Below are 22,521 nucleotides of genomic sequence, written 5' to 3'. Positions count from 1 at the left end.
TTGTATATATGTTATTTTTCACTAAAAAAGGAAAGGAGAAGGAAGTGTATAATACAGAAGGTAGGATTTAACAAATGAATATGACTGCTGAATCAATATACAGATTTTTTTTGGTCTCTCGTATCTTGGAGCAGCTAGAAGAAAAAATGAAAAATCGTGGAACTGTAGCCCTTACTAAACTTAAAGATCTGTGGTATAACTATTTGGTAAAATCTACTTGGAAATGTATTGCCTTTATATATATATATGTTATTTCTCACAATAAAAAAAAAACTCTAAAAAAAAGAGCCTCATTCTGACTTAGAAGGGAGGAATTATAGTCTCTAGAGCTGGGCACACCTTTAATTTCACAGGCTGGCATGGCGACTTCCTTCTCAAGGCCTGCCCGCCTGCCTCCCTCCCTCTCTCTTTCTCCCTCTTTCCTCCCCCCTGCTCCCCGCCCCGCCGCCCCGTCCCTCCCGGCCGCGGCCCAGTCTTCAGAGTTCCCCGAGTCCACTTCCCGTCGGGACGGAGGCGCCTCCCCCTCCGCTCGCCCTGCGCTCTGGGTCGCCGGGGCCTGGCTGCGGAGCCCTTTGGAGTCCGGGACGGACGCAGGGGTCGTACAGGCGGCGCCGAGCGCTGGCCGCGGGCACAGGTAGGTGCGCGGCCCTGCGGAGACTGGGTCCCGGAGCGACTCCGCCTTCGGGCCCACCGGCGGGCGCCAGCGGCAGAGGCAGGGACCCTTCCCGGGCCCTCTCCCCGCCTGGCCCTTTGCTGCGCTTATTATAGAAGGAAGACATTGTCGTTTCAGAAAAAGCAGCCCCCCTCCATGCCAGCAGTCGAGGGAACCGCCCTAACGCCTTGGTGTAACTTTCTATAGGTTTTTAGCAATACATTTTCCAAAGCATGGTTGCAGTCACACTGTATATAAACTTCTGTTCTCCTTTTCCGTTTAACCCAATGCCTTTCCATACTCTCTGTTTTCCTGAAGTTGGATGTTTTGCTTGTGTAGTGTTTTTTTCTTTTTTCTTTTTTTTTTTTTATAGTGGAGACGTATACACACACAGACACACACAGGTAACAAAGTTTCCCATTTTGATAATTTTTCATTGTGCAGTTCAGTGACATTAATTATTTTTACAATGTGATATAACCATCACCTCCTTCCATCGCTAAGACTTTTTCTTCATCTAGGACAGAAAACCTTTCCCTTTCTTGATGATGCGCTTTGATGCACAACATTTAAAAATTTTGATGAAGTCCAATTTATCTATTTTTTCTTTGGTTGCCTTTGGTATAAAGTCTAAGAATCCATTGCCTGATACAGGATCCTGAAGATATTGCCCTATGTTTTCTCCTAAGAGTTTTATGGTATTAGCTCTTATATTTTTTATCCATTTAGAGTTAACTTTTGTATATGGTGTGATGTAGAGGTGCTTTGCATGTGGATATCCGATTTTCCCAGTACCATTTGATGAAATGACTGTTCTCTCAATTCTATAGTTTGTACTGATAGAGCAGGGGAAACACAAGCATATGTACATCTAAATCATTATGCACATCAGGCAATATTTCCATGGGACAGGGTATTAAGAGGGGAGGTGCTGAGTCGAGGCATTTGGCATCCTGGGGTTGGTGCTTGGTTCATCTTTTCAAGAGAGTTCGTACAGTTTGTGACCCACCAGCCATGTGGGGTCGGGAGGCAAAGGATCCAGTCTCCCCCAGACCTTGCTAACATTGGGTACTACAATTTATGTTCATTTGAAGGATGAGCAATGCCATCTTGCTGTTTAATTGTGTTTGCCAAGCGCATTAAAAAGGTCATGAGTGAGCCCCACAGGTGGCTGGAGGAGAGTGATTCAGGCCGAGGAGCGGTCAGAGCACAGGGCAGAGGGAAGGTGCACCTGGCATGTTTGAGGAACAGCAGGGAAGGCAGTGGGTGCTAATAACACACTTAGCTTTCTAACTAACACTATCCAACCCATATACCCTACACAAAATACAAATATGGTTGCTGAAATAAAAATATTTGGAGGAGTTGAAGTGCATGGAATCATCCAAGGATAAGTAGTAGCTGACCTTCCCCTTGCAAGATTGAAAATCAGTTGCCAGGCAAACAGTGTTTAACCTGTAAAGGAAAAATGCTGCCTTCTAAGTGTTCTGCCTGCCCCATTAAACACCATTTTCCTATATTATCTTCAGGGGTTTCCTTTTGCTCTGAGTTCCTGTTATGCTTGCAGATGGTTTCTATTTCTAACTCTCTAAAGCTTCCAGCAATTTATTCCCAGACTTCTTTGCTTGTTAGAGTGCCATCCACACTGATTGCTCATCAAATCTATTTTCTCTATTTCTGTTGAAGAACTTTCTTGGGTTGGGAAGTCTGACTTCTGAATTATGTAAACACTTGGGGTATGAAAGCAGGAAAGCCACACCCGACAATACTTTATGACCCATTTCCTGCCTTTCTGACTGTCTTAGTTTGCTACAGCTGTTAAGACAAATATTGCACACTAGTTGGCTTAAATTACAAGAATTTATTGGCTCCCAGTTTGGAGTCCAGAAATCCAAAGTCAAGATGTTGGCAAGGTCATGCTGATTCCCGGAGATAGTGGCATTCTGGCCATCTCTCTCTCTCTCTGTTTCTCCCCCCTTATTCACAAATGAGTCCACCCCTTAGCTAATTATATCTTCCAAGTTCCTATTTGCAAATGGTCTCACACCCGCCAGAATGCAGAGGAATACTTGCATGTGTCTCTTGAGGATGATGCGATTCAGTCGCCAGAGTAGGAAAATGGGGATGTCATTCGATCACACTGTTAAAAGATGATTTGCAGAAGAAGGTAAAATCATTACTCTTATATTGATAAAAAAAATTAACATGTGTTAAAGATTGTGTTTTTCTCAGAAGGAGGGCTCCAGGCAGATGTTATAATCAGTTCAAAAAAGAAGTCAAAAAGCACAATTTATATGGAGTAAAGGAAGGTCTCAGGATGTACAACTCATGAGAAGTGGGAATGCGGGACCCTTGGAATTTGCAGATCGAACATTCACCAGTGATTATCATGTGTTTGGACTTACAATTTTGCAGAGGCATTTATTCTAGTCTTGTATCAAGCAGAGCGGGAGGGACAAAAAGGTCACTGCACAAATGTTCACATGTATAGAGCATCTGACATGAATGTTGTGGGGGGACTGTGGGAAATAGTGATGCTAGCAGTGTGGGCATTGCCAAAAAACATGCCCATCCAGGTGCCATGCGCAAGAGTATGTCCTGGTAATCCATGGCAATGAAGAGGACCTCAGCTTCTAGAAGCCTCACACTAGAGACTGTGGATCTTGGGTTGGCTAGATGCATTCCCAAGCATGTCCACCATGAGTCCGGAAAAGCCTTTCTTTTTTTTTTTCTTTCTGTTTCATTTATGCCCCCAGCCCTCCTCCCTCTAGAAAAGCCTTTCTTGATACACGTTTAATGAGGCCTCTGCCATGCAAGTGTGAAACTTTGAACCAGCAGCAGATCCCACCACGGTACAGTAGGCAACAGAAACTTTGTCTTAACCAATGGCCCTAGAACGTGTAGGATAAAAAAGTGTTTTGGTGGAAAAGTATGCACCATCCTTCTGGATTGTCCGACTTTAGCACATTTGTTGTGTTTGAACTACATTGCAACTTTTTGTAAATGGATAGCAGTAGATTTGTAAATTTTGTCTGGTTTAATCAAAATCCTCTTGTCCTTCTAAATGGAAAAATCATTTTTGTCCCCATTTGCAATTTCATCCCAGTGTTTCTTCACTCCAGATAAATTTGTGCTCCTTTGATTTTTCCTTTTTTAAAAATTAGCTTTTAACGAGTGTGTGATTTTGAAAAAAACAAAAACAACACACATCCTGAAAGTTGTACAGTGAGATTTTATTTATAGTGTAGTCAGTTGGTGGAGGGCCAAGGGGAGGTTCTCTGAGGCTCTCTCCAGCCAGTGTAGCCCTCCCTGAGCACAGGGGACTTGGCCAGGGACTCTGAGGCCTGGCCAGCTGCTGTGCCCATGTGGAGGGGCCGGGCGAAAGTCCAGCCTGCCACAAGCGACACCCCCTGCCTCTCCTCCTGGCCTCTGCTCCTTTCAGGCTCTGCCCAGAAGGCGTCCTCTTGCCTGTAAATATTCCTTTTGGAAAGTGGGTATCAATTGTAGACAAAATAAAAAGATTCAGATCAGAGGCTTCCTGGGAGTGGCCAGGATTTTCAGTGGTCCCCAAGCCCTTGTAAAATAATCCAGATAAGAAATCGTCCCAGAAATTGGTTCTCAAGAAATAATGCGATCAGGCATAGAATGCCGCTGCTCTTCGTAATGGACAGCTGCAATGCCTCTTACTTACTAGTAACAGTTGTATCTCTGCTTCCTGTCATATGGCCATATCCTCTCTTTTCTCACTCTTCCTGGTTTCTGCTGACTTCTGGTTCCCCTTCACCTCCCCGCCCCATGGGCTTCTCCAGTCTTTGACTTCTGACTTTTTCTCTATATAAGGCCTTTAGTAATTTGGATTAAGACTCAAGCTCATTCAGTTGGACCATACATTAACTAAAAATAATGTATTCACTAGGTCCTATATATAATGGGTTCACATCCACAGGAATGTGTGGGATTGGGATTAAGAGTCTGTCTGTGTTGGGATACAAAATTCAACCTACCACAATGAACAAATCACAGTTAGCTGATAGATGACTATTTTCGTTTCCTCATTATCAAAACAAATACTATGCTTGGTTAAACAATGGGAATTTATTGGCTCACAGTTTTGAGACTAGAAGTCCCAAAGCAAGGCATCATCAAGGTGATGCTTCTCCTGGAAAACTGGGGCATTCTGGGACTAGCTGCCAATGATTGTTGGGCTTGGCTTCCTATCACCTGGCATGGCACCTCATAGCCTCTTATGGCTTCTCTCTTTTCTTCCAGGTTCCCTTGACTTTCAGCTTCTGGCTACCCCCTCTAGTCTTTCTTTCTGTGCCTTCCTTGTAAGGAGACAGTGACTGTAGAAAACTTTTTCAACACTTCTGCTGGGAAAAGGAGCAAAGAGATTTGAGCAAACATAGAAGGAAGATATGACAATGAATATTTATTTTCTTTTTTTTCTTAATGAGTTTCTATTAAGCAGAGCATAGTACAGAGAAGTGCCCCATGCCATAAGCCTGTAGTTCCATGAGTTTCCACACTTGGGTGACAGATACCTGGGGCAACTGTTGGAGGTAATGAAACTACCTCCAACCCCTCTGTTCCTGTCTCTCTGAGTCATGACTCCCTCTTCCTCCCAAAGACAACTGTGTTCTACACTCGGAACACCACAGGTGTTTTCATTCAGTACTTGAAGGGGCCTCTCCAAAGTCACTTACGTAATCTTATACTCATTTCAATTAAAAAAATCCTTTGGAATTTTGATTATAATTGCATTGAATTTATAGGTTAATTTGAAGGAAATAGCATCTTTATAATATAGATTCTACTAGTGATTAATTAACTGACATATATCTCCATTCATTTAGGTCTTTTTTGTCTTAATATTTGAAAAAAAGCTCTTTAATGGTCTTAGTTGTCTATTGTTAGCTTTATTCCTACCCAGCAACTATTGCTGTTGTGAGTGGTATCATTTAAAAACTATATTTTCTTGTGATTTTTGCTGGTATGTAAGATTACTATTGTTTTTTGTATATTCTTACATGGAGCAGCGCTGCTACACTTATACTCTCTTTATCAGATCTATTCATTTGTTTTGAATCTTGAAGTTTCTATGGAGCTAGTAATAGGGTCAGGGGATAATGATAAGTTTTAAAAAGACATTTTTATTGAAATATCTTCATGAATATACAGTCCATCCAAAGTATACAATCAGTGACTCACAATATAATCACAAACTTGTGTATTCATCACCATGATCATTTTTAGAACATTTGAATCACTTCAGAAAGAAATAAAAAGAAAAATGAAAAGACTCATACATTCCATACCCCTTACCTCTCATTGATCACTAGTATTTCAATCTACCTAATTTATTTTACCCCTTATTCTCACATTATTTATTTATTTTTGTCCTTATTTTTTACTCATCTGTCAATGCCTAGGATAAAGTGTGTATCAGCCACAAGGTTTTCACAATCACACGGTCACATTGTAAAAGCTATGTATACAGTTATCTTCAGGAATCAAAGCTACTGGAATACAGTTCAGCAGTTTCAGGTACTTCCCCCTAGACATTTGAACACACTATAAATTAAAAAGGGATCTCCATATAATGCATAAGAATAACCTCCAGGATAACCTACTGACAGATAATGGTAATTTTCTTTTTTCCGGTCCAATTCTTATAACCTGTGTTTCCTTTACTTGTCTTGTTGTGTTGGTTGGACCCTCAGTTTCATATAGAACAGGAGTGATAGGTGGTATCCTTGTCTTCTTCCTGGCTTTAGAAAGAATGGTGTTTGCTGTAGGGATTGAGAAAATATGCTGGTTTGAAGCTATTATGTACTCCAGAAAACACATGTCTTTTAATCCTTATTCAGTATTGCTGGGCAGAATCTTTTTGATATTTTCCATGGAGATGTGACCCACCCATTATGGGTGGTAACTTTTGATTAGATGGTTTCCATGGAGATGTGTCTCCACTCATTCAAGGTGGGGTTGCTTCCTGGAACCCTTTAAGAGGGAACCATTTTGGAAAAAAGATGGAGAGCCATGAGAGCCACCAGAACTGACAGAGCCACTAGAACCAAGAGACCCACCAGAAACAGAGCCCATGCAACCAGAGACCTTTGGAGATGAAGAAAGAAAATGCCCCCAGGGGAGCTTCATGAAACAGGAACCCAGGAGAGAAAGCTAGCAAACGTCACCATGTGCCCTCCCAGCTGAGAGAGAAACCCTGAACTTCATTGGCCTTTTTTGAGTGAAGGTAACCTCTTGTTGGTGCCTTAATTTGGACATTTTCACAGCCTTAGAACTGTAAACTTGCAACTTAATAAATTTCCTTTTTAAAAAGCTGTTCTGTTTCTGGTATACTGCATCCTGGCAGCCTTCAAACTAGAACAGAAAGTTTCTTTTTATTTCCTTTACCCATAAATGGCTGTTGGATTTTATAAAAATGCTTTTTTTCCTGCATCTAATGAGGTGATGACATTAATTCACTCATTTAATCTCTTAATATAATGGATTACATTTATATAATTTTCTGGTGTTAAACCATCTTTGCATTCCTGGATAGTCAGGAGATACACATTTAAAAATATATAGCAAGATTTAGTGTGCTAATGCTGCATTTAGGATTTTTGAACCCAAATTAGTAAGTAAGGAGTTCATGTACATTTTCATTCATATCTTGCTCTTGTTCACTATTGGTATCTATGGTGTTTTAGATCTATGTATCCCAGAAAAACCTGTCTTAAATGTAATCCATTCCTGTGGGTGTGAATCCATTGTAAGTAGGACCTTTTTATGAAGTTACTTAAGTTAAGGTGTGTTCTAGTTTGCTAGCTGCTAGAATGCAATGTACCAGAGACAGAATGGCTTTTAAAAAGGGGAACTTAATAAGTTTCTAGTTTACAGTTTTAAGGCCAAGAAAATGTCCCAATTAAAGCAAGTCTATAAAAATGTCCAATCTATGGCATCCAGGAAAAGATACCTTGGTTCAAGAAGGCCAGTGAAGTTCAGGGGTTTTTTCACAAGTGGAAGGGCACATGGTGAACAGGGCATCATCTGCTAGCTTCTTCTCCTGGCTTCCTGCTTCATGAAGCTCCCTGGGAGGCATTTTCCGTCTTCAGCTCCAAAGGTGGCTGGCTGGTGGACTCTCCTTCTCGTGGCTGTGTCATTCTGCTCTGCTTTCTCTGAATCGCTCTCATTCTCCAAAATGTTTCCTCTTTTATAGGACTTTGGAAACTAATCAAGACCCACCAGAATGGGTGGAGACATGTCATTACCTAATCCGGCTTAACAACCACTCTTGATTAAATCACATCTCCAGGGAGATGATCTGATTACAATTTCAAACATACAGTATTGAATAGGGATTAGAAGGAATGGCTATCTTTAAAAAATGGGATTAGGATTAAAACATGGCTTTTCTAGGGTACATCATCATTTCAAACCAGCACAAGGTGTAACCCACCTCAATCCCGATGGGTCTTGATTCTATTGCTGGAATCCTTTATAAGCAGAATGAAATTCAGACAGAGAGAGAGCCATAGAGGGAGCAGCAAGAATCTGAAATCAACAGAACCCAGGAGAGAAGAGAGAGTCTAGGAGAGGTCACCATGTTTGTTGCCATGTGACAAAAAAGCTAAGAACAAGGATCACTGGCAGTCATCCCCACATGTCACAGTCTTCAGGAAGAAAGCATTGCCTTGATGGTTCCTTGATTTGGAATTTTCCTAGCCTTAAAACTATGAGCCAATAAATCCCCATTATTTAGGCCAACCCATTCCATGGTATTTGCTTGAGCAGACAAGGAAACTGAAACAGTATCCAGGATATAGCCAGATTTTATTTGCTCTAAGTTGACATTACTCTCGATGTTTTTTTTAATGTACCCTTCTTATATTTCTGCTTGGGTCCCCCTCTCCAACTTTCTATTATGAAAATTTTCAAATATAGAAAAATTGGAAAAATACACAATGTACACTTGCATACTGATCATCGAGATTCAACAATTGTTGACAAGTTGTTGTAATTGCTTTATTTATTCATATGTATACGTGTGTGTATAATTTTTAAATCATTTGAAGTTGTAGATACAATGACACTCTATCCCCCAATTCTTGAGCACACATGTTCTGAAAATAAGAGCAATCTCCTACATAACCACTATATCACACTTATCACACCTTAGAGCTTTAATAATTTATGTTGTCATTTATCATCCATATTCATTTCCCCATATGTCCCCCAAATGTCTTTTTTTTATTGATTAACGGAAAAAAAGAAATTAACCCAACATTTAGAAATCATACCATTCTACATATGCAATCAGTAATTCTTAACATCATCACATAGATGCGTGATCATCATTTCTTAGTACATTTGCATCGGTTTAGAAGAACTAGCAACATAACAGAAAAAGATATAGAATGTTAATATAGAGAGAAGAAATAAAAGTAATAATAATAGTAAAAAAAAAAAAATCCTATAGCTCAGATGCAGCTTCATTCAGTGTTTTAACATGATTACTTTACAATTAGGTATTATTGTGCTGTCCATTTTTGAGTTTTTGTATCTAGTCCTATTGCGCAGTCTGTATCCCTTCAGCTCCAATTACCCATTATCTTACCCTGTTTCTAACTCCTGCTGGACTCTGTTACCAATGACATATTCCAAGTTTATTCTCGAATGTCGGTTCACATCAGTGGGACCATACAGTATTTGCCCTTTAGTTTTTGGCTAGACGCACTCAGCATAATGTTCTCTAGGTCCATCCATGTTATTACATGCTTCATAAATTTATCCTGTCTTAAAGCTGCATAGTATTCCATCGCACGTATATACCACAGTTTGTTTAGCCATTCTTCTGTTGATGGACATTTTGGCTGTTTCCATCTCTTTGCAATCGTAAATAATGCTGCTATAAACATTGGTGTGCAAATGTCCATTTGTGTCTTTGCCCTTAAGTCCTTTGAGTAGATACCCAGCAATGGTATTGCTGGGTCGTATGGCAATTCTATATTCAGCTTTTTTAGGAACCGCCAAACTGCCTTCCACAGTGGTTGCACCATTTGACATTCCCACCAACAGTGGATAAGTGTGCCTCTTTCTCCGCATCCTCTCCAGCACTTGTCATTTTCTGTTTTGTTGATAATGGCCATTCTGGTGGGTGTGAGATGATATCTCATTGTGGTTTTGATTTGCATTTCTCTAATGGCCAGGGACATTGAGCATCTCTTCATGTGCCTTTTTGTCATTTGTATTTCCTTTTCTGGTAGGTGTCTGTTCAAGTCTTTTTCCCATTTTGTAATTGGGTTGGCTGTCTTTTTGTTGTTGAGTTGAACAATCTCTTTATAAATTCTGGATACTAGACCTTTATCTGATATGTCATTTCCAAATATTGTCTCCCATTGTGTAGGCTGTCTTTCTACTTTCTTGATGAAGTTCTTTGATGCACAAAAGTGTTTAATTTTGAGGAGCTCCCATTTATTTATTTCCTTCTTCAGTGCTCTTGCTTTAGGTTTAAGGTCCATAAAACTGCCTCCAATTATAAGTTTCATAAGATATCTCCCTACATTTTCCTCTAACTGATTTATGGTCTTAGACCTAATGTTTAGATCTTTGATCCATTTTGAGTTAACTTTTGTATAGGGTGTGAGATATGGGTCTTCTTTCATTCTTTTGCATATGGATATCCAGTTCTCTAGGCACCATTTATTGAAGAGACTGTTCTGTCCCAGGTGAGTTGGCTTGACTGCCTTATCAAAGATCAAATGTCCATAGATGAGAGGGTCTATATCTGAGCACTCTATTCGATTCCATTGGTCGATATATCTATCTTTAGGCCAGTACCATGCTGTTTTGACCACTGTGGCTTCATAATATGCCTTAAAGTCAGGCAGCATGAGACCTCCAGCTTCGTTTTTTTTCCTCAAGATGTTTTTAGCAATTCGGGGCACCCTGCCCTTCCAGATAAATTTGCTTATTGGTTTTTCTATTTCTGAAAAATAAGTTGTTGGGATTTTGATTGGTATTGCATTGAATCTGTAAATCAATTTAGGTAGGATTGACATCTTAACTATATTTAGTCTTCCAATCCATGAACACGGTATGCCCCTCCATCTATTTAGGTCTTCTGTGATTTCTTTTAGCAGTTTTTTGTAGTTTTCTTTATATAGGTTTTTTGTCTCTTTAGTTAAATTTATTCCTAGGTATTTTATTCTTTTAGTTGCAATTGTAAATGGGATTCGTTTCTTGATTTCCCCCTCAGCTTGTTCATTACTAGCTACAGATTTTTGAATGTTGATCTTGTAACCTGCTACTTTGCTGTACTCATTTATTAGCTCTAGTAGTTTTGTTGTGGATTTTTCCGGGTTTTCGACGTATAGTATCATATCGTCTGCAAACAGTGATAGTTTTACTTCTTCCTTTCCAATTTTGATGCCTTGTATTTCTTTTTCTTGTCTAATTGCTCTGGTTAGAACCTCCAACACAATGTTGAATAATAGTGGTGATAATGGACATCCTTGTCTTGTTCCTGATCTTAGGGGGAAAGTTTTCAATTTTTCCCCATTGAGGATGATATTAGCTGTGGGTTTTTCATATATTCCCTCTATCATTTTAAGGAAGTTCCCTTGTATTCCTATCCTGTGAAGTGTTTTCAACAGGAAAGAATGTTGAATCTTGTCAAATGCCTTCTCTGCATCAATTGAGATGATCATGTGATTTTTCTGCTTTGATTTGTTGATGTGGTATATTACATTAATTGATTTTCTTATGTTGAACCATCCTTGCATACCTGGGATGAATCCTACTTGGTCATGATGTATAATTCTTTTAATGTGTTGTTGGATACGATTTGCTAGAATTTTATTGAGGATTTTTGCATCTATATTCATTAGAGAGATTGGTCTGTAGTTTTCTTTTTTTGTAATATCTTTGCCTGGTTTTGGTATGAGGGTGATGTTGGCTTCATAGAATGAATTAGGTAGTTTTCCGTCCACTTCGATTTTTTTGAAGAGTTTGAGGAGAGTTGGTACTAATTCTTTCTGGAATGTTTGATAGAATTCACATGTGAGGCCATCTGGTCCTGGACTTTTCTTTTTAGGAAGATTTTGAATGACTAATTCAATTTCTTTACTTGTGATTGGTTTGTTGAGGTCATCTGTTTCTTCTTGAGTCAAAGTTGGTTGTTCATGTCTTTCCAGGAACCCATCCATTTCATCTAAATTGTTGTATTTATTAGCGTAAAGTTGTTCATAGTATCCTGTTATTACCTCCTTTATTTCTGTGAGGTCAGTAGTTATGTCTCCTCTTCCATTTCTGATCTTATTTATTTGCATCCTCTCTCTTCTTCTTTTTGTCAGTCTTGCTAAGGGCCCATCAATCTTATTGATTTTCTCATAGAACCAACTTCTGGTCTTATTGATTTTCTCTATTGTTTTCAATTTCATTTATTTCTGCTCTAATCTTTGTTATTTCTTTCCTTTTGCTTGCTTTGGGATTAGTTTGCTGTTCTTTCTCCAGTTCTTCCAAGTGGACAGTTAATTCCTGCATTTTTGCCTTTTCTTCTTTTCTGATATAGGCATTTAGGGCAATAAATTTCCCTCTTAGCACTGCCTTTGCTGCGTCCCATAAGTTTTGATATGTTGTGTTTTCATTTTCATTCGCCTCGAGGTATTTACTAATTTCTCTTGCAACTTCTTCTTTGACCCACTTGCTGTTTAAGAGTGTGTTGTTGAGCCTCCACATATTTGTGAATTTTCTGGCACTCCGCCTATTATTGATTTCCAACTTCATTCTTTTATGATCCGAGAAAGTGTTGTGCATGATTTCAATCTTTTTAAATTTGTTAAGACTTGCTTTGTGACCCAGCATATGGTCTATCTTTGAGAATGATCCATGAGCACTTGAGAAAAAGGTGTATCCTGCTGTTGTGGGATGTAATGTCCTATAAATGTCTGTTAAGTCTAGCTCATTTATAGTAATATTCAGATTCTGTATTTCTTTATTGATCCTCTGTCTAGATGTTCTGTCCATTGATGAGAGTGGTGAATTGAAGTCTCCAACTATTGTGGTATATGTGTCTATTTCCGTTTTCAGTGTTTGCAGTGTATTCCTCATGTATTTTGGGGCATTCTGGTTCAGTGCGTAAATATTTATGATTGTTATGTCTTCTTGTTTAATTGTTCCTTTTATTAGTAGATAGTGTCCTTCTTTGTCTCTTTTAACTGTTTTACATTTGAAGTCTAATTTGTTGGATATTAGTATAGCCACTCCTGCTCTTTTCTGGTTGTTATTTGCATGAAATATCTTTTCCCAACCTTTCACTTTCAACCTATGTTTATCTTTGGGTCTAAGATGTGTTTCCTGTAGACAGCATATAGGAGGATCCTGTTTTTTAATCCATTCTGCCAGTCTATGTCTTTTGATTGGGGAATTCAGTCCATTAACATTTAGTGTTATTACTGTTTGGATAATATTTTCCTCTACCATTTTGCCTTTTGTATTATATATATATCATATCTGACTTTCCTTCTTTCTACACTCTTCTCCATACCTCTCTTTCTGTCTTTTCGTATCTGACTCTAGTGCTCCCTTTAGTATTTCTTGCAGAGCTGGTCTCTTGGTCACAAATTCTCTCAGTGACTTTTTGTCTGAGAATGTTTTAATTTCTCCCTCATTTTTGAGGACAATTTTGCTGGATATAGGAGTCTTGGTTGGCAGTTTTTCTCTTTTAGTAATTTAAATATATCATCCCACTGTCTTCTAGCTTCCATGGTTTCTGCTGAGAAATCTACACATAGTCCTATTGGGTTTCCCTTGTATGTGATGGATTGTTTTTCTCTTGCTGCTTTCAAGATCCTCTCTTTCTCTTTGACCTCTGACATTCTAACTAGTAAGTATCTTGGAGAACGCCTATTTGGGTCTAATCTCTTTGGGGTGCGCTGTACTTCTTGGATCTGTAATTTTAGGTCTTTCATCCCCAAATGTCTTTTATGTCTCTTCTTAATTTTGAATTAAGATCTAGTCAAGGTTCACACACTGCATTTGGCTTTATTTTTCTTTAGTTTCTTTTAAGCTAAAGCTGTCTGACCACCTTTTTTCCTTTTACATTGATTTTTTAACTTAGCCATTTTTATTACTTAGAAAACTGCTGGAATACGAAATACCGAACTGGAGCAGCTTCAAAAATGAGGAATTTAATAAGTTAAAATTTTACAATTCTAAGCCTTTAATAATGTCCAACTAAGTTATCCAGGAAAAGATACCTTAATTCAAGTAAGGCCAATGGGTCAGGAATAACTCTCTCACTGGGTAGTCATGTGGTTGGCATCTATGGGTCCCTTGCTCCTGTGGGCCCCTTACTCCTAGGCTCTGGTGCCTTCAGCCTCTGTTGCTTTTGGGGTTCTTCAGTTTGCTTCTCCAGGGATGACTTTCATCTCTTGGCTTCACTTGGCTCTCTCCAGGTTCTGCCTTGCTTAACATCTCATGGAGACGTCTGCTGGGCTCCAAGCATCTCCAAACATCCATATCTCTATTCTCTCTGTCGGCTCTGAAATTTCTGTTGGCTCTCTTTGTCAGCTCTGTCATTTCTGACTCTCTCCAAAATGTTTCCCCTTTTAAAGGATTCCAATAAACTAATCAAACCCACCTGGAATGGGTGCAGTCACATCTCCATCTAATCAGAGGTCACACCAACAGTTGGGTGAGTCACATCTCCATGGAGATAATCTAATAAAAAGTTTCCACCTACAGTATTGAATCAGGTTTAATCATAAGATTGAATCAGTATTAAAACATGGCTTTTCTAGAGTACATAATACTTTCAAACCACCACAACCATATAAAATAGTTGGGAAATAATTGCTTCTTTTTTTCTATTTCTCCAATTTTTATTTTTGCCTCTTTACGAATTTATTGGTATAAAGTTGTTCATACTAGTTTCTTATGATTTTAAAATAGAAAATTTTGCTTATTCACCTTTTTACTCCAGATATTGTTTTATTTTATCTTTGACTCATTCTTTCCTTTTTATTTATCAGTTTTGCTGGAATTATTCCTTTTTGAAAATTCTTCAAAGAACCAGATTTTAATTTTTTTGGAGTCACTGTATTGTTTCCTTATTTTCATATTATTATTTTCTCATGTTGAGTTTACTCTGTTTTATTTTCCTCTTTTCTTGAATTGGGTGTTTAGCTCATTTTCATTTTCTTCTGTTGTCTAGTATGTACAATCTAGGCTATAAGTATTCCTCTAAGCATATTTATTATATGTATTATATAGACTTTTTCTTTATGGTGTTTTCATTGTAATCCAGTTCAAAGTATTTTGTATTTTATTATAACTTCTTCAATATAATCATATCACATGACCTTTTATATAAAATATTTGTTGAAACTTGAGTTGTGGTTCAATATGAGGATAGTTTTGGTAACTTCACATCTGCTTGAAAAGACTGTGCATTTTCTAATTGTTAATGAATAGGATCTACATTTATCTTTGTGTTCAGTATTCCCAGTTCCTCCTTTCTGGTAGAACTCCAATTTTAATTTAAACAAAATCTGACTTGAGAATCTGCCTCAACTAGTTAATTTTTCTGTTTACCTTTATTTAGATTTATTTTAGCCACATTATTTCATTATTTTATTTTGTCATCAACAGGTTGTGCATTTTCTTTTCCCTTCTTTCTGGCTTTCTATTTGATCTCACATTATTTAAAGCCCCCTCTTCGTCCCAGAATTAGGAAGTCTTTTCTACTTAGTTAAGGCAGTCTGACACTCCTTCCCCCTGCCCTCCCCCCCCCCCCCCCCCACTATTTAAGGAGCCCAGGTAGGTTAGACATCAAGGATGGGCAGATGAGAAGTTACACTCTCCTTAGCAAGCTCAGTCTCAAGCAAAGAAGCATGGGACACTCCTGTATTAATTAGGGGTCTCTAGAGAAACAGAATCAATAGGGAACTCTCACAGATATAAAATTTATAAAAGTGTCTCATGTGACCGTGGGAACACAGAGGCCAAAATCTGCAGGGCAGGCTCTGAAGGCAACAATTCCAATGGAGGGTCTGGACGAACTCCACAGGAGAGGCTTGCCGGCCAAAGCAGAAACAGCGCCTGTCTCTTCTGAATCCTCCTTAAAAGGCTTCCAATGATTAAATTGAGCATCACTCATTGCAGAAGACATTCCCCTTGGCTGATTACAAATGGAATCAGCTGTGGATGCAACTGACATGATCATGATCTAATTCTATGAAATGTCCTCTTTGCAGCAGACAGGCCAGCACTTGCCCAACCAGATAAACAGGTACCACCACTTGGCTAAGTTGACACATGAAGCTGACCATGACAACACCAGTTTATTCTTCCTGACTTACCATTAAGATAAATCACTCTACTTCTCTTGGGAACAGAAAGTAGAGGGATGGAAGAATGCCATGTGTTACCTTCCATGGAAGGGAGTCCATCAGGAGTAGGGGAGAAGTCTTTCCCCTGAACGTGGACATTCTCAGTTTATCTGCTATGTACTGTAACTTCTCTTTCATATTTTTCTTCTTTGCAGCTTTGTTTTGAATTCTGGGCTATTGCCTCATACACTTTTCTAGTTCACTAATTTTCTCTTCATCTGTGTCTAACTCGCTCTTTAACTTATTCCATTGCACCTCTAATTTTAATGATGTTTTAAATTTTTAAATATTCAATTTGGTTCTTAAATTTGCCTGATTTTAAATTTTCATTTGCCGTGTTCTTTTTTTGTTTTATATGAGAGAAATTTTATTAATAATCATAGGTCCTAGAGCAGAGAGGAGCAGCATGTCTCATAGGACCACATGGGGAAACACATCAGTACTGTAGGCTCAACCAAGCAGGTGGGGAGCAAAAGGTTACAGCGGACCTGGGGACTATGCAGCAGTATAGATTGAGAAGCTTCTATATGATTTACTTGAGGCAGGGGGCATTAACCCAGATCAGATGTGTAGAGGAGAGGGACAAGGTTGTTATCTTGTATAAGCAGGTATTAAGTGTGATCACTGAGGGGCCTAATGACAAGGTCTAAGATGCTGAGGCATTAAAACAGTGAAAAGCCATTACATTATTTATTTATTTAGATGGGTACTCAACTTCATTAGTTATCAGAGAAACGCAAATTAAAGTCACAAAATAATACAACTACCCATCTACCAGAATAAATAAAATGAAAAAGACAAAAAGTTGCAAATATAACTCTTTTTTTTTTGCAATACAATTATATTACCATTATCAAAGATCAAGTCTACTAGATTACAGTTCAGCACATTTAGGTATTTCCTTCTGGCTATTCTGAAATACTGGGCACTAGAAAGAAATATCTATACAATGAGTCAGTAGTCACAGTCATTTGTTAAATCCAAATTTTTCTGGTCTTATTCTTACGATTTCTCTTCCTTTAAAAAAAAATACTTAGTCATTTTAAGCACACTGATTTTATAGTTTAAAATTTTCTGTTATCTCAATTTCTCCTGTTTGTTGTATTTGCTGATTATCATTTATCCTTTTTTTTTTTTATTTTTGAGCTTCTCTTCAATAGAGTAGTTTTTGTTTTTTCATTGGATTTACTGAAGTGTGGCTGTAGGGTAGATTTGCATTTGCTTCTGCCAGTTGCCCCAGGGGTTCACTGGCCCAGGATCAGTTTTGGTAATTTCTCAGCCTGGGTATTTCCATGCGGATAGTGTAAATGTGGGCTTTATACCCACAGGTGGCATAGCTTTGGAAATTGTTTTCTTAGGGGAGCCTTTTTCTCTTCTACCCAGAGCTTGCACCAAGAGGAACTTTCTTGCCATGATCTGAGTCCTTGTTGCTGAAGCTTTTTCAATTTTCTTTTCATTAAATATGAACCTTTGAGGATGGTGACATTGTTGGGGGAGGGGTCTCAGTTACAAATCCACATCTCATGTGGGCCCCAGTCCTCACAGCTCTCAAAATCCCAAGCACCTGATTGTTAAGGCTTGTTTCTGAGTCTGGGCCTGCCCTCCGTCATCTGTGCATCTCTCCCAATTTGGGCTTTTGATTTCCCTCCCTTCCTGGCTCCAGGTGCTTCCCTTTGCCTTATGAGCGCTACCATTTTTATTTTTACTTGCTAATTGCATTCAGTCTGGCTTTTCTAGTATTCCTCATGGAAATGGTCCTTATTAGTGTTAATCCGATGTATTGTCAGATCAGAAGTTACCAATGATTTCTTACATAATAAATGCAGTGTGGCAATGTTAAATTTTACTCAAGGCCTGTGCTTCTGGAAAACAGCTAAGATTAAGAAATCCCCCCCACTCTCTGTGTTCTGGAAAGCAGCTTACTGCAAAGAAACCCCCCATCCTCGTATGACCTAGGTAAAACTCGTAGGTACCCTCCTTGTTTATCTGGGATATGGCCAGGCACAGACCCTTCAAATTCCATCCTTTGTCTCATAAATGACCAGCTGAACTGCTTGTCCCACTGATCGACTGGAGCAAAACACTTGCTTGCCAAATTTTGGTTAAGCTTCTTTCCACAGACCCCTGAGGTTTGAGGGTACCTCCCAGAAAATTGGCCGCTTCAGCATAAAAGATTCTCAGATCTTCTATCTGATCACACCAACCTTTCACCCCACTTCCCCATACCCCACCTTTGTCTCTCGAGAGAAAGGAGTTTGCAGACCTTAGGGTCAGAACATTCTTTCTACTGCAATAGCCCCTTCCTTACAATAATCCTTTCAAATAAAGTTTGTCCATATTGAAACTGGATTGTTTTAGACAGATGGGATGTAAAGTTATTTTTTTTCTGTAATCTTGATTTTCATTTACTTGCTATTTATAGTGTTTAGATTTGCATGGTTCAGAGTATAATGTGTTCCTCTCTGTGTAGCTCAGTTCTCAAATAGCCACAATGGCCAACGAAGCTAGTCCCTGTCCCTGTGACATCGGCCACAGGCTGGAGTATGGAGGGATGGGACGCGAAGCTCAGGTCGAGCACATCAAGGCGTATGTCAGCAAATCCCCTGCTGCCACCGGCAAAGCTGTGATTGTAGTCCATGATATATTCGGCTGGCAGTTGCCAAACACCAGGTACATGGCTGACATGATCACGGCACATGGATACACGTACGTAGAACATTCTGTTCCTTTTCTCAAATTCGTGTGAATTCCCTGAGTTCTGTTTTGTTTCCTTCAGAATAAAAGCTCTGTGTATTTTCTAGTTTACACTCTTTAACTTCCTTATGTCTCTGTGGCAGAGGTCACCGCTAAGTGTCATAGGAAGTTCAACACCCTCTTGGCCTCCAGTGGAAGCCCCAGCCTAATCTCTGGGCTGCCTCTCCTCCTAAGAGTGCCTGTCCGTGGGGACTTGTAGGACACTGAGAGAGTTAATACTCCATGTGGTGCCCTGCCCAGCCTCAGGGGCAGGATGGCTTGGGCTGACTTAACCAGCTCCGATATGGCCCATTACTTGGCACTGAAGCTTCTCACTCCCCAACCAGATTTCATAGGCTTCCTTGGACTGCAGGGCACCCCTGAGGTGTTGCTGCCTTGTCCAAATTAGATGAGTTCCAGAAATGGCACAGTGAGCCCTCCCTCACTCCCAGGGCTTATGCTTTTGTCAGAACACGTGGCCAGCCATGTCTTTGGAAAATGCTCTTGATGGTTGCTTCTCACTCTACCCCTGGTGGTGATAGAAGGTAAAGCTTCAGTGAAGTGCTGAGGAGAGGGTGGGGGACCATGCCTTCCTTTCAAACTGCAGGAAGGATAAAACAGAGCAAACCCTGGAGTTTGATCCACCACTTGGATTTCCTTTAGTTTCCTAGAAAGAGAAGTTAGACGTTATTTGCAATTGCCCAAGGGTGGAAGCAACCGAAATGTCCATCAGCAGCTGAATGGATAAACAAAATGCGGTCTATCGATGCGATGGAATATCATTCATCTGTGAAAAGGAATGAAATTCTGGTACATAATACAATGTGGATGAACCTTGGAACATGTCGAGTGAAATAAGCCGTAGGCAAAAGGAGAAGTGTTATATGATGTCACAGAATAAGGGGTATGCAGAGCAGGCAGCCAGGGCTGGGGGCGGGGAGGAGGAATGGGGAGCTATTGCTTAATGGGTGCAGAGGTTCTGTCTGGGGTGGTGGAAATGTTTTGGTGATGGTAGGAGATGTTATGAACGTGCTTAATACCGCTGAATCATACATGCGAAAATGGTTAAAGGGAAAGTTTGCATTGTGTATGTGTTAGCATAATAGAGCGAGAAGCTAGGCATGAAGGGACCCACTTAGTTTTGCTTGAAGAGAAACTGCATCAAAGGACCTGCACCCAGTGCGGGTCAATGCAAATTTAGTGATGCATGGGTAAAATGTGAAAAAATGGCTTTAACTTGATTTTCCACTTTTTTCATGTCCCTGGATTTCCTGTTGAAGATAAGGTGATGACTTTCCAGCGACAAACCAACAATATCAACAGCCAACACCTGTGGTGCTCTGACCCTGGGTTCTATAAAGCATGTCCAGTGATCACTGCACTTGATCCTCCTAGCACCCTGGGGAGGGAGGTTCCGTGATTGTCACCATTTTGCACATTAGGAAACTAGGGCATAAAGGTAGACAGAAGCTTGCATTGCCCCAGCTCCTCCCAGCAGAACTGAACGGGCTGCTGGCTTTGCATTTTATGGTGTGTCCTTTACTGGAGTCAGAGCATGAATTATGAGAATAATGGCGCTTAAGGTTTACACAGCCTCTTGGTCCCATGCAGCTCCTGCCCTCAAAATCATAATCCTCTGAGGCTAGGTGGTGCAGGGCGAGGCCCTATTTGGTAGATCAAGGAAATGAGGCTGAAAGTGCTTAAATGACTTGGCATGGGGAGTACTGGGACATGTACTCGAGCTTTCTGACCCAAATTTCTGTGTTCTTCCCATCCCTGTAGGAGGGGTTGTCCTCCTGCAGCCATGCCAGCTGCTCTTTATCCTAGGAAATGGGTCTCTAGCCGGAGCAGACGTTGGCTCCATCCAGTTTGGGCTGCCGGTCATGGTAGAAGCCCTGGACTGCGGCAAGACTGCTTGCTTCCTCTCTGCTCCCCACCCCACCACCCCTACCTGTTTATTTCTTAGGGAGATAATTCTTTATTAGTATTGTTATTTTTACTTTTTACTGAAGAAGTTGTAGGTTTGCAGAAAAACCATGCAGAAAAATCCAGAGTCCCCATATATCCCTCTTATTATTAATATTTTACAGTAATGTATCTTTTTTACAATTGATGAAAGAATATTATTATGATTTTACTACTAACCATAGTTTACATTAAGGCTTGCTGTTTGTGTTGTATAGTCCTATGGGTTTTTTCTTTTATTCTGTTAATAATATATACAACCCCAAATTTCCCCTTTTAACCCAGTGCAAATATATAGTTCAGTGATGTTAATTATATTCACAATTTTGTGTTACCATCACCATCATCCATTGCCAAAACTTTTCCATCACCCCAAACAGAGAATCTGTCTGCAGCCCCATTTTTGGCCTGCTTATGCCAGGCCCTCTGGACAGGACATTGAGACCTGCTGGCACCCCTGGGTGGCGATGTGGGGAAAATTGCTTGGTCATAGTGACTGGACGTGCCTAATTAGATGCCTTTCTGGCCTGAGCCAGAGGTGAAAGGCCAGTCCCCTCCCTCCTAGCCCCCTCCCTCCTGGGCTGGCTGACAGAGGCAACTCCGGGCGGGGGGGAAGGGGGGGCCCTCAAAGCAACCTCCCAGGCCCCTCCCAGGTCCTGAGCCTGGTATCCGGGGTTGCGTGCCCCTCCAGATGGCCTCTCATTTCAAACCAGCTGGGGAATGAGGTGGCTGACAGAGCCCCTGCACCTGTTATGAAACCCAAGACCGTCTGGCCTGGCACCAGTTAGTGTCTTTGCTGGGATCAAAGTTTGCCCTCACGGTCACCACATTTCCCTTTTCTGCGAGTCATATACCCTCCAACCTGGCAAGTTTCTTAACAAAGGTGAGCAAGTACCAAGTCCAAACAGCTCAGAAACCACAGGCAACTTAATGTCCCTATTTTACAGAACCATCGTCCCGGACTTCTTCGTGGGGCAAGAGCCGTGGCACCCCTCTTATGACTGGGCCTCCTTCCCTGAGTGGGTGAAAACAAGAAATGCCAGAAAGATTGATAAGTAAGTTCTCACGGACCAGGCTGCGGCCGTGTTTGTGGGGCTCCCAGGGCACAGGGGCGAGAAGGCACTGGAGGAGAAAGGAGGGTCCTGCTTTGCCCCGAGACCCACTTCCTCTGTGTAGGACTTCTCATGGCCATGGCTAATGAAGGGGATGAATCTCCAGGCTCAAGTCTTTCATTGGGTCAACTCTGCTCCATCTAGAAGCAGGGACCAGAGCTATCAGCTACAAATCAGGTTCATTTTCCCTCTGTCCTGAGGACTAAGTAAGAGTACGAGCGAGAAGATAAGGCCAGGAATGTTCTCTGATGTCAACCTCCTCCTGCATAGGAAAACCTGAGCCCAGGGGAAAGGAGGTTCCCCAATGTCAGCCTCCAACTCCCCTTAGCTCTTTGTCCTTTCTACCACTCTCCTGTCCCGTCACCTGGCTTCCTTTCACCATGGCACATGAGTTCCAAAATTTATCACTGCTAACCTCATGGTTGATGAGTTATAACTTAAATAAGTTTCTAGGGCTGATGTAGCAATGTACCCCAAACTGGTGACTTAAACACAGCAGAAGTTTGCTGTGCCACAGTTCTGGAGGCTGGAAGTCCCAAATCAAGGATCACGCTGTCTCAGAAATCTGTAGTGGAGACTCCTTAGCCTCTTCCTTTTGGTGTTTGCTGACAGTTCCTGGCCCTTCTTGGCTCTCCTCCTGTGCTACACCTCTGTTGTCACGTGG

The 22,521-nt window shown here is 40.5% G+C and overlaps 1 protein-coding gene across 1 annotated transcript in view; it reads left to right on the top strand.

The window, feature by feature from the left end:
• The first annotated feature begins 527 nt into the window (after nt 1-527).
• Nucleotides 528-22,521, top strand: part of CMBL (carboxymethylenebutenolidase homolog) — a 28,348-nt gene continuing 6,354 nt past the window's right edge. The window contains exons 1-3 of the mRNA XM_077116851.1: nt 528-634; nt 18,518-18,753; nt 21,693-21,800. Of these exons, the coding sequence (XP_076972966.1) occupies nt 18,539-18,753; nt 21,693-21,800 (323 nt within the window). The 5' untranslated portion in view covers nt 528-634; nt 18,518-18,538. The remainder of the gene's footprint in view (nt 635-18,517; nt 18,754-21,692; nt 21,801-22,521) is intronic.

Source organism: Tamandua tetradactyla, chromosome 9 (genome assembly GCF_023851605.1).
Source record: "Tamandua tetradactyla isolate mTamTet1 chromosome 9, mTamTet1.pri, whole genome shotgun sequence".
NCBI lineage: Eukaryota > Metazoa > Chordata > Mammalia > Pilosa > Myrmecophagidae > Tamandua > Tamandua tetradactyla.
Note: the sequence above shows the minus strand (reverse complement) of the source record. Positions and strands in the feature narration are given on the sequence as shown.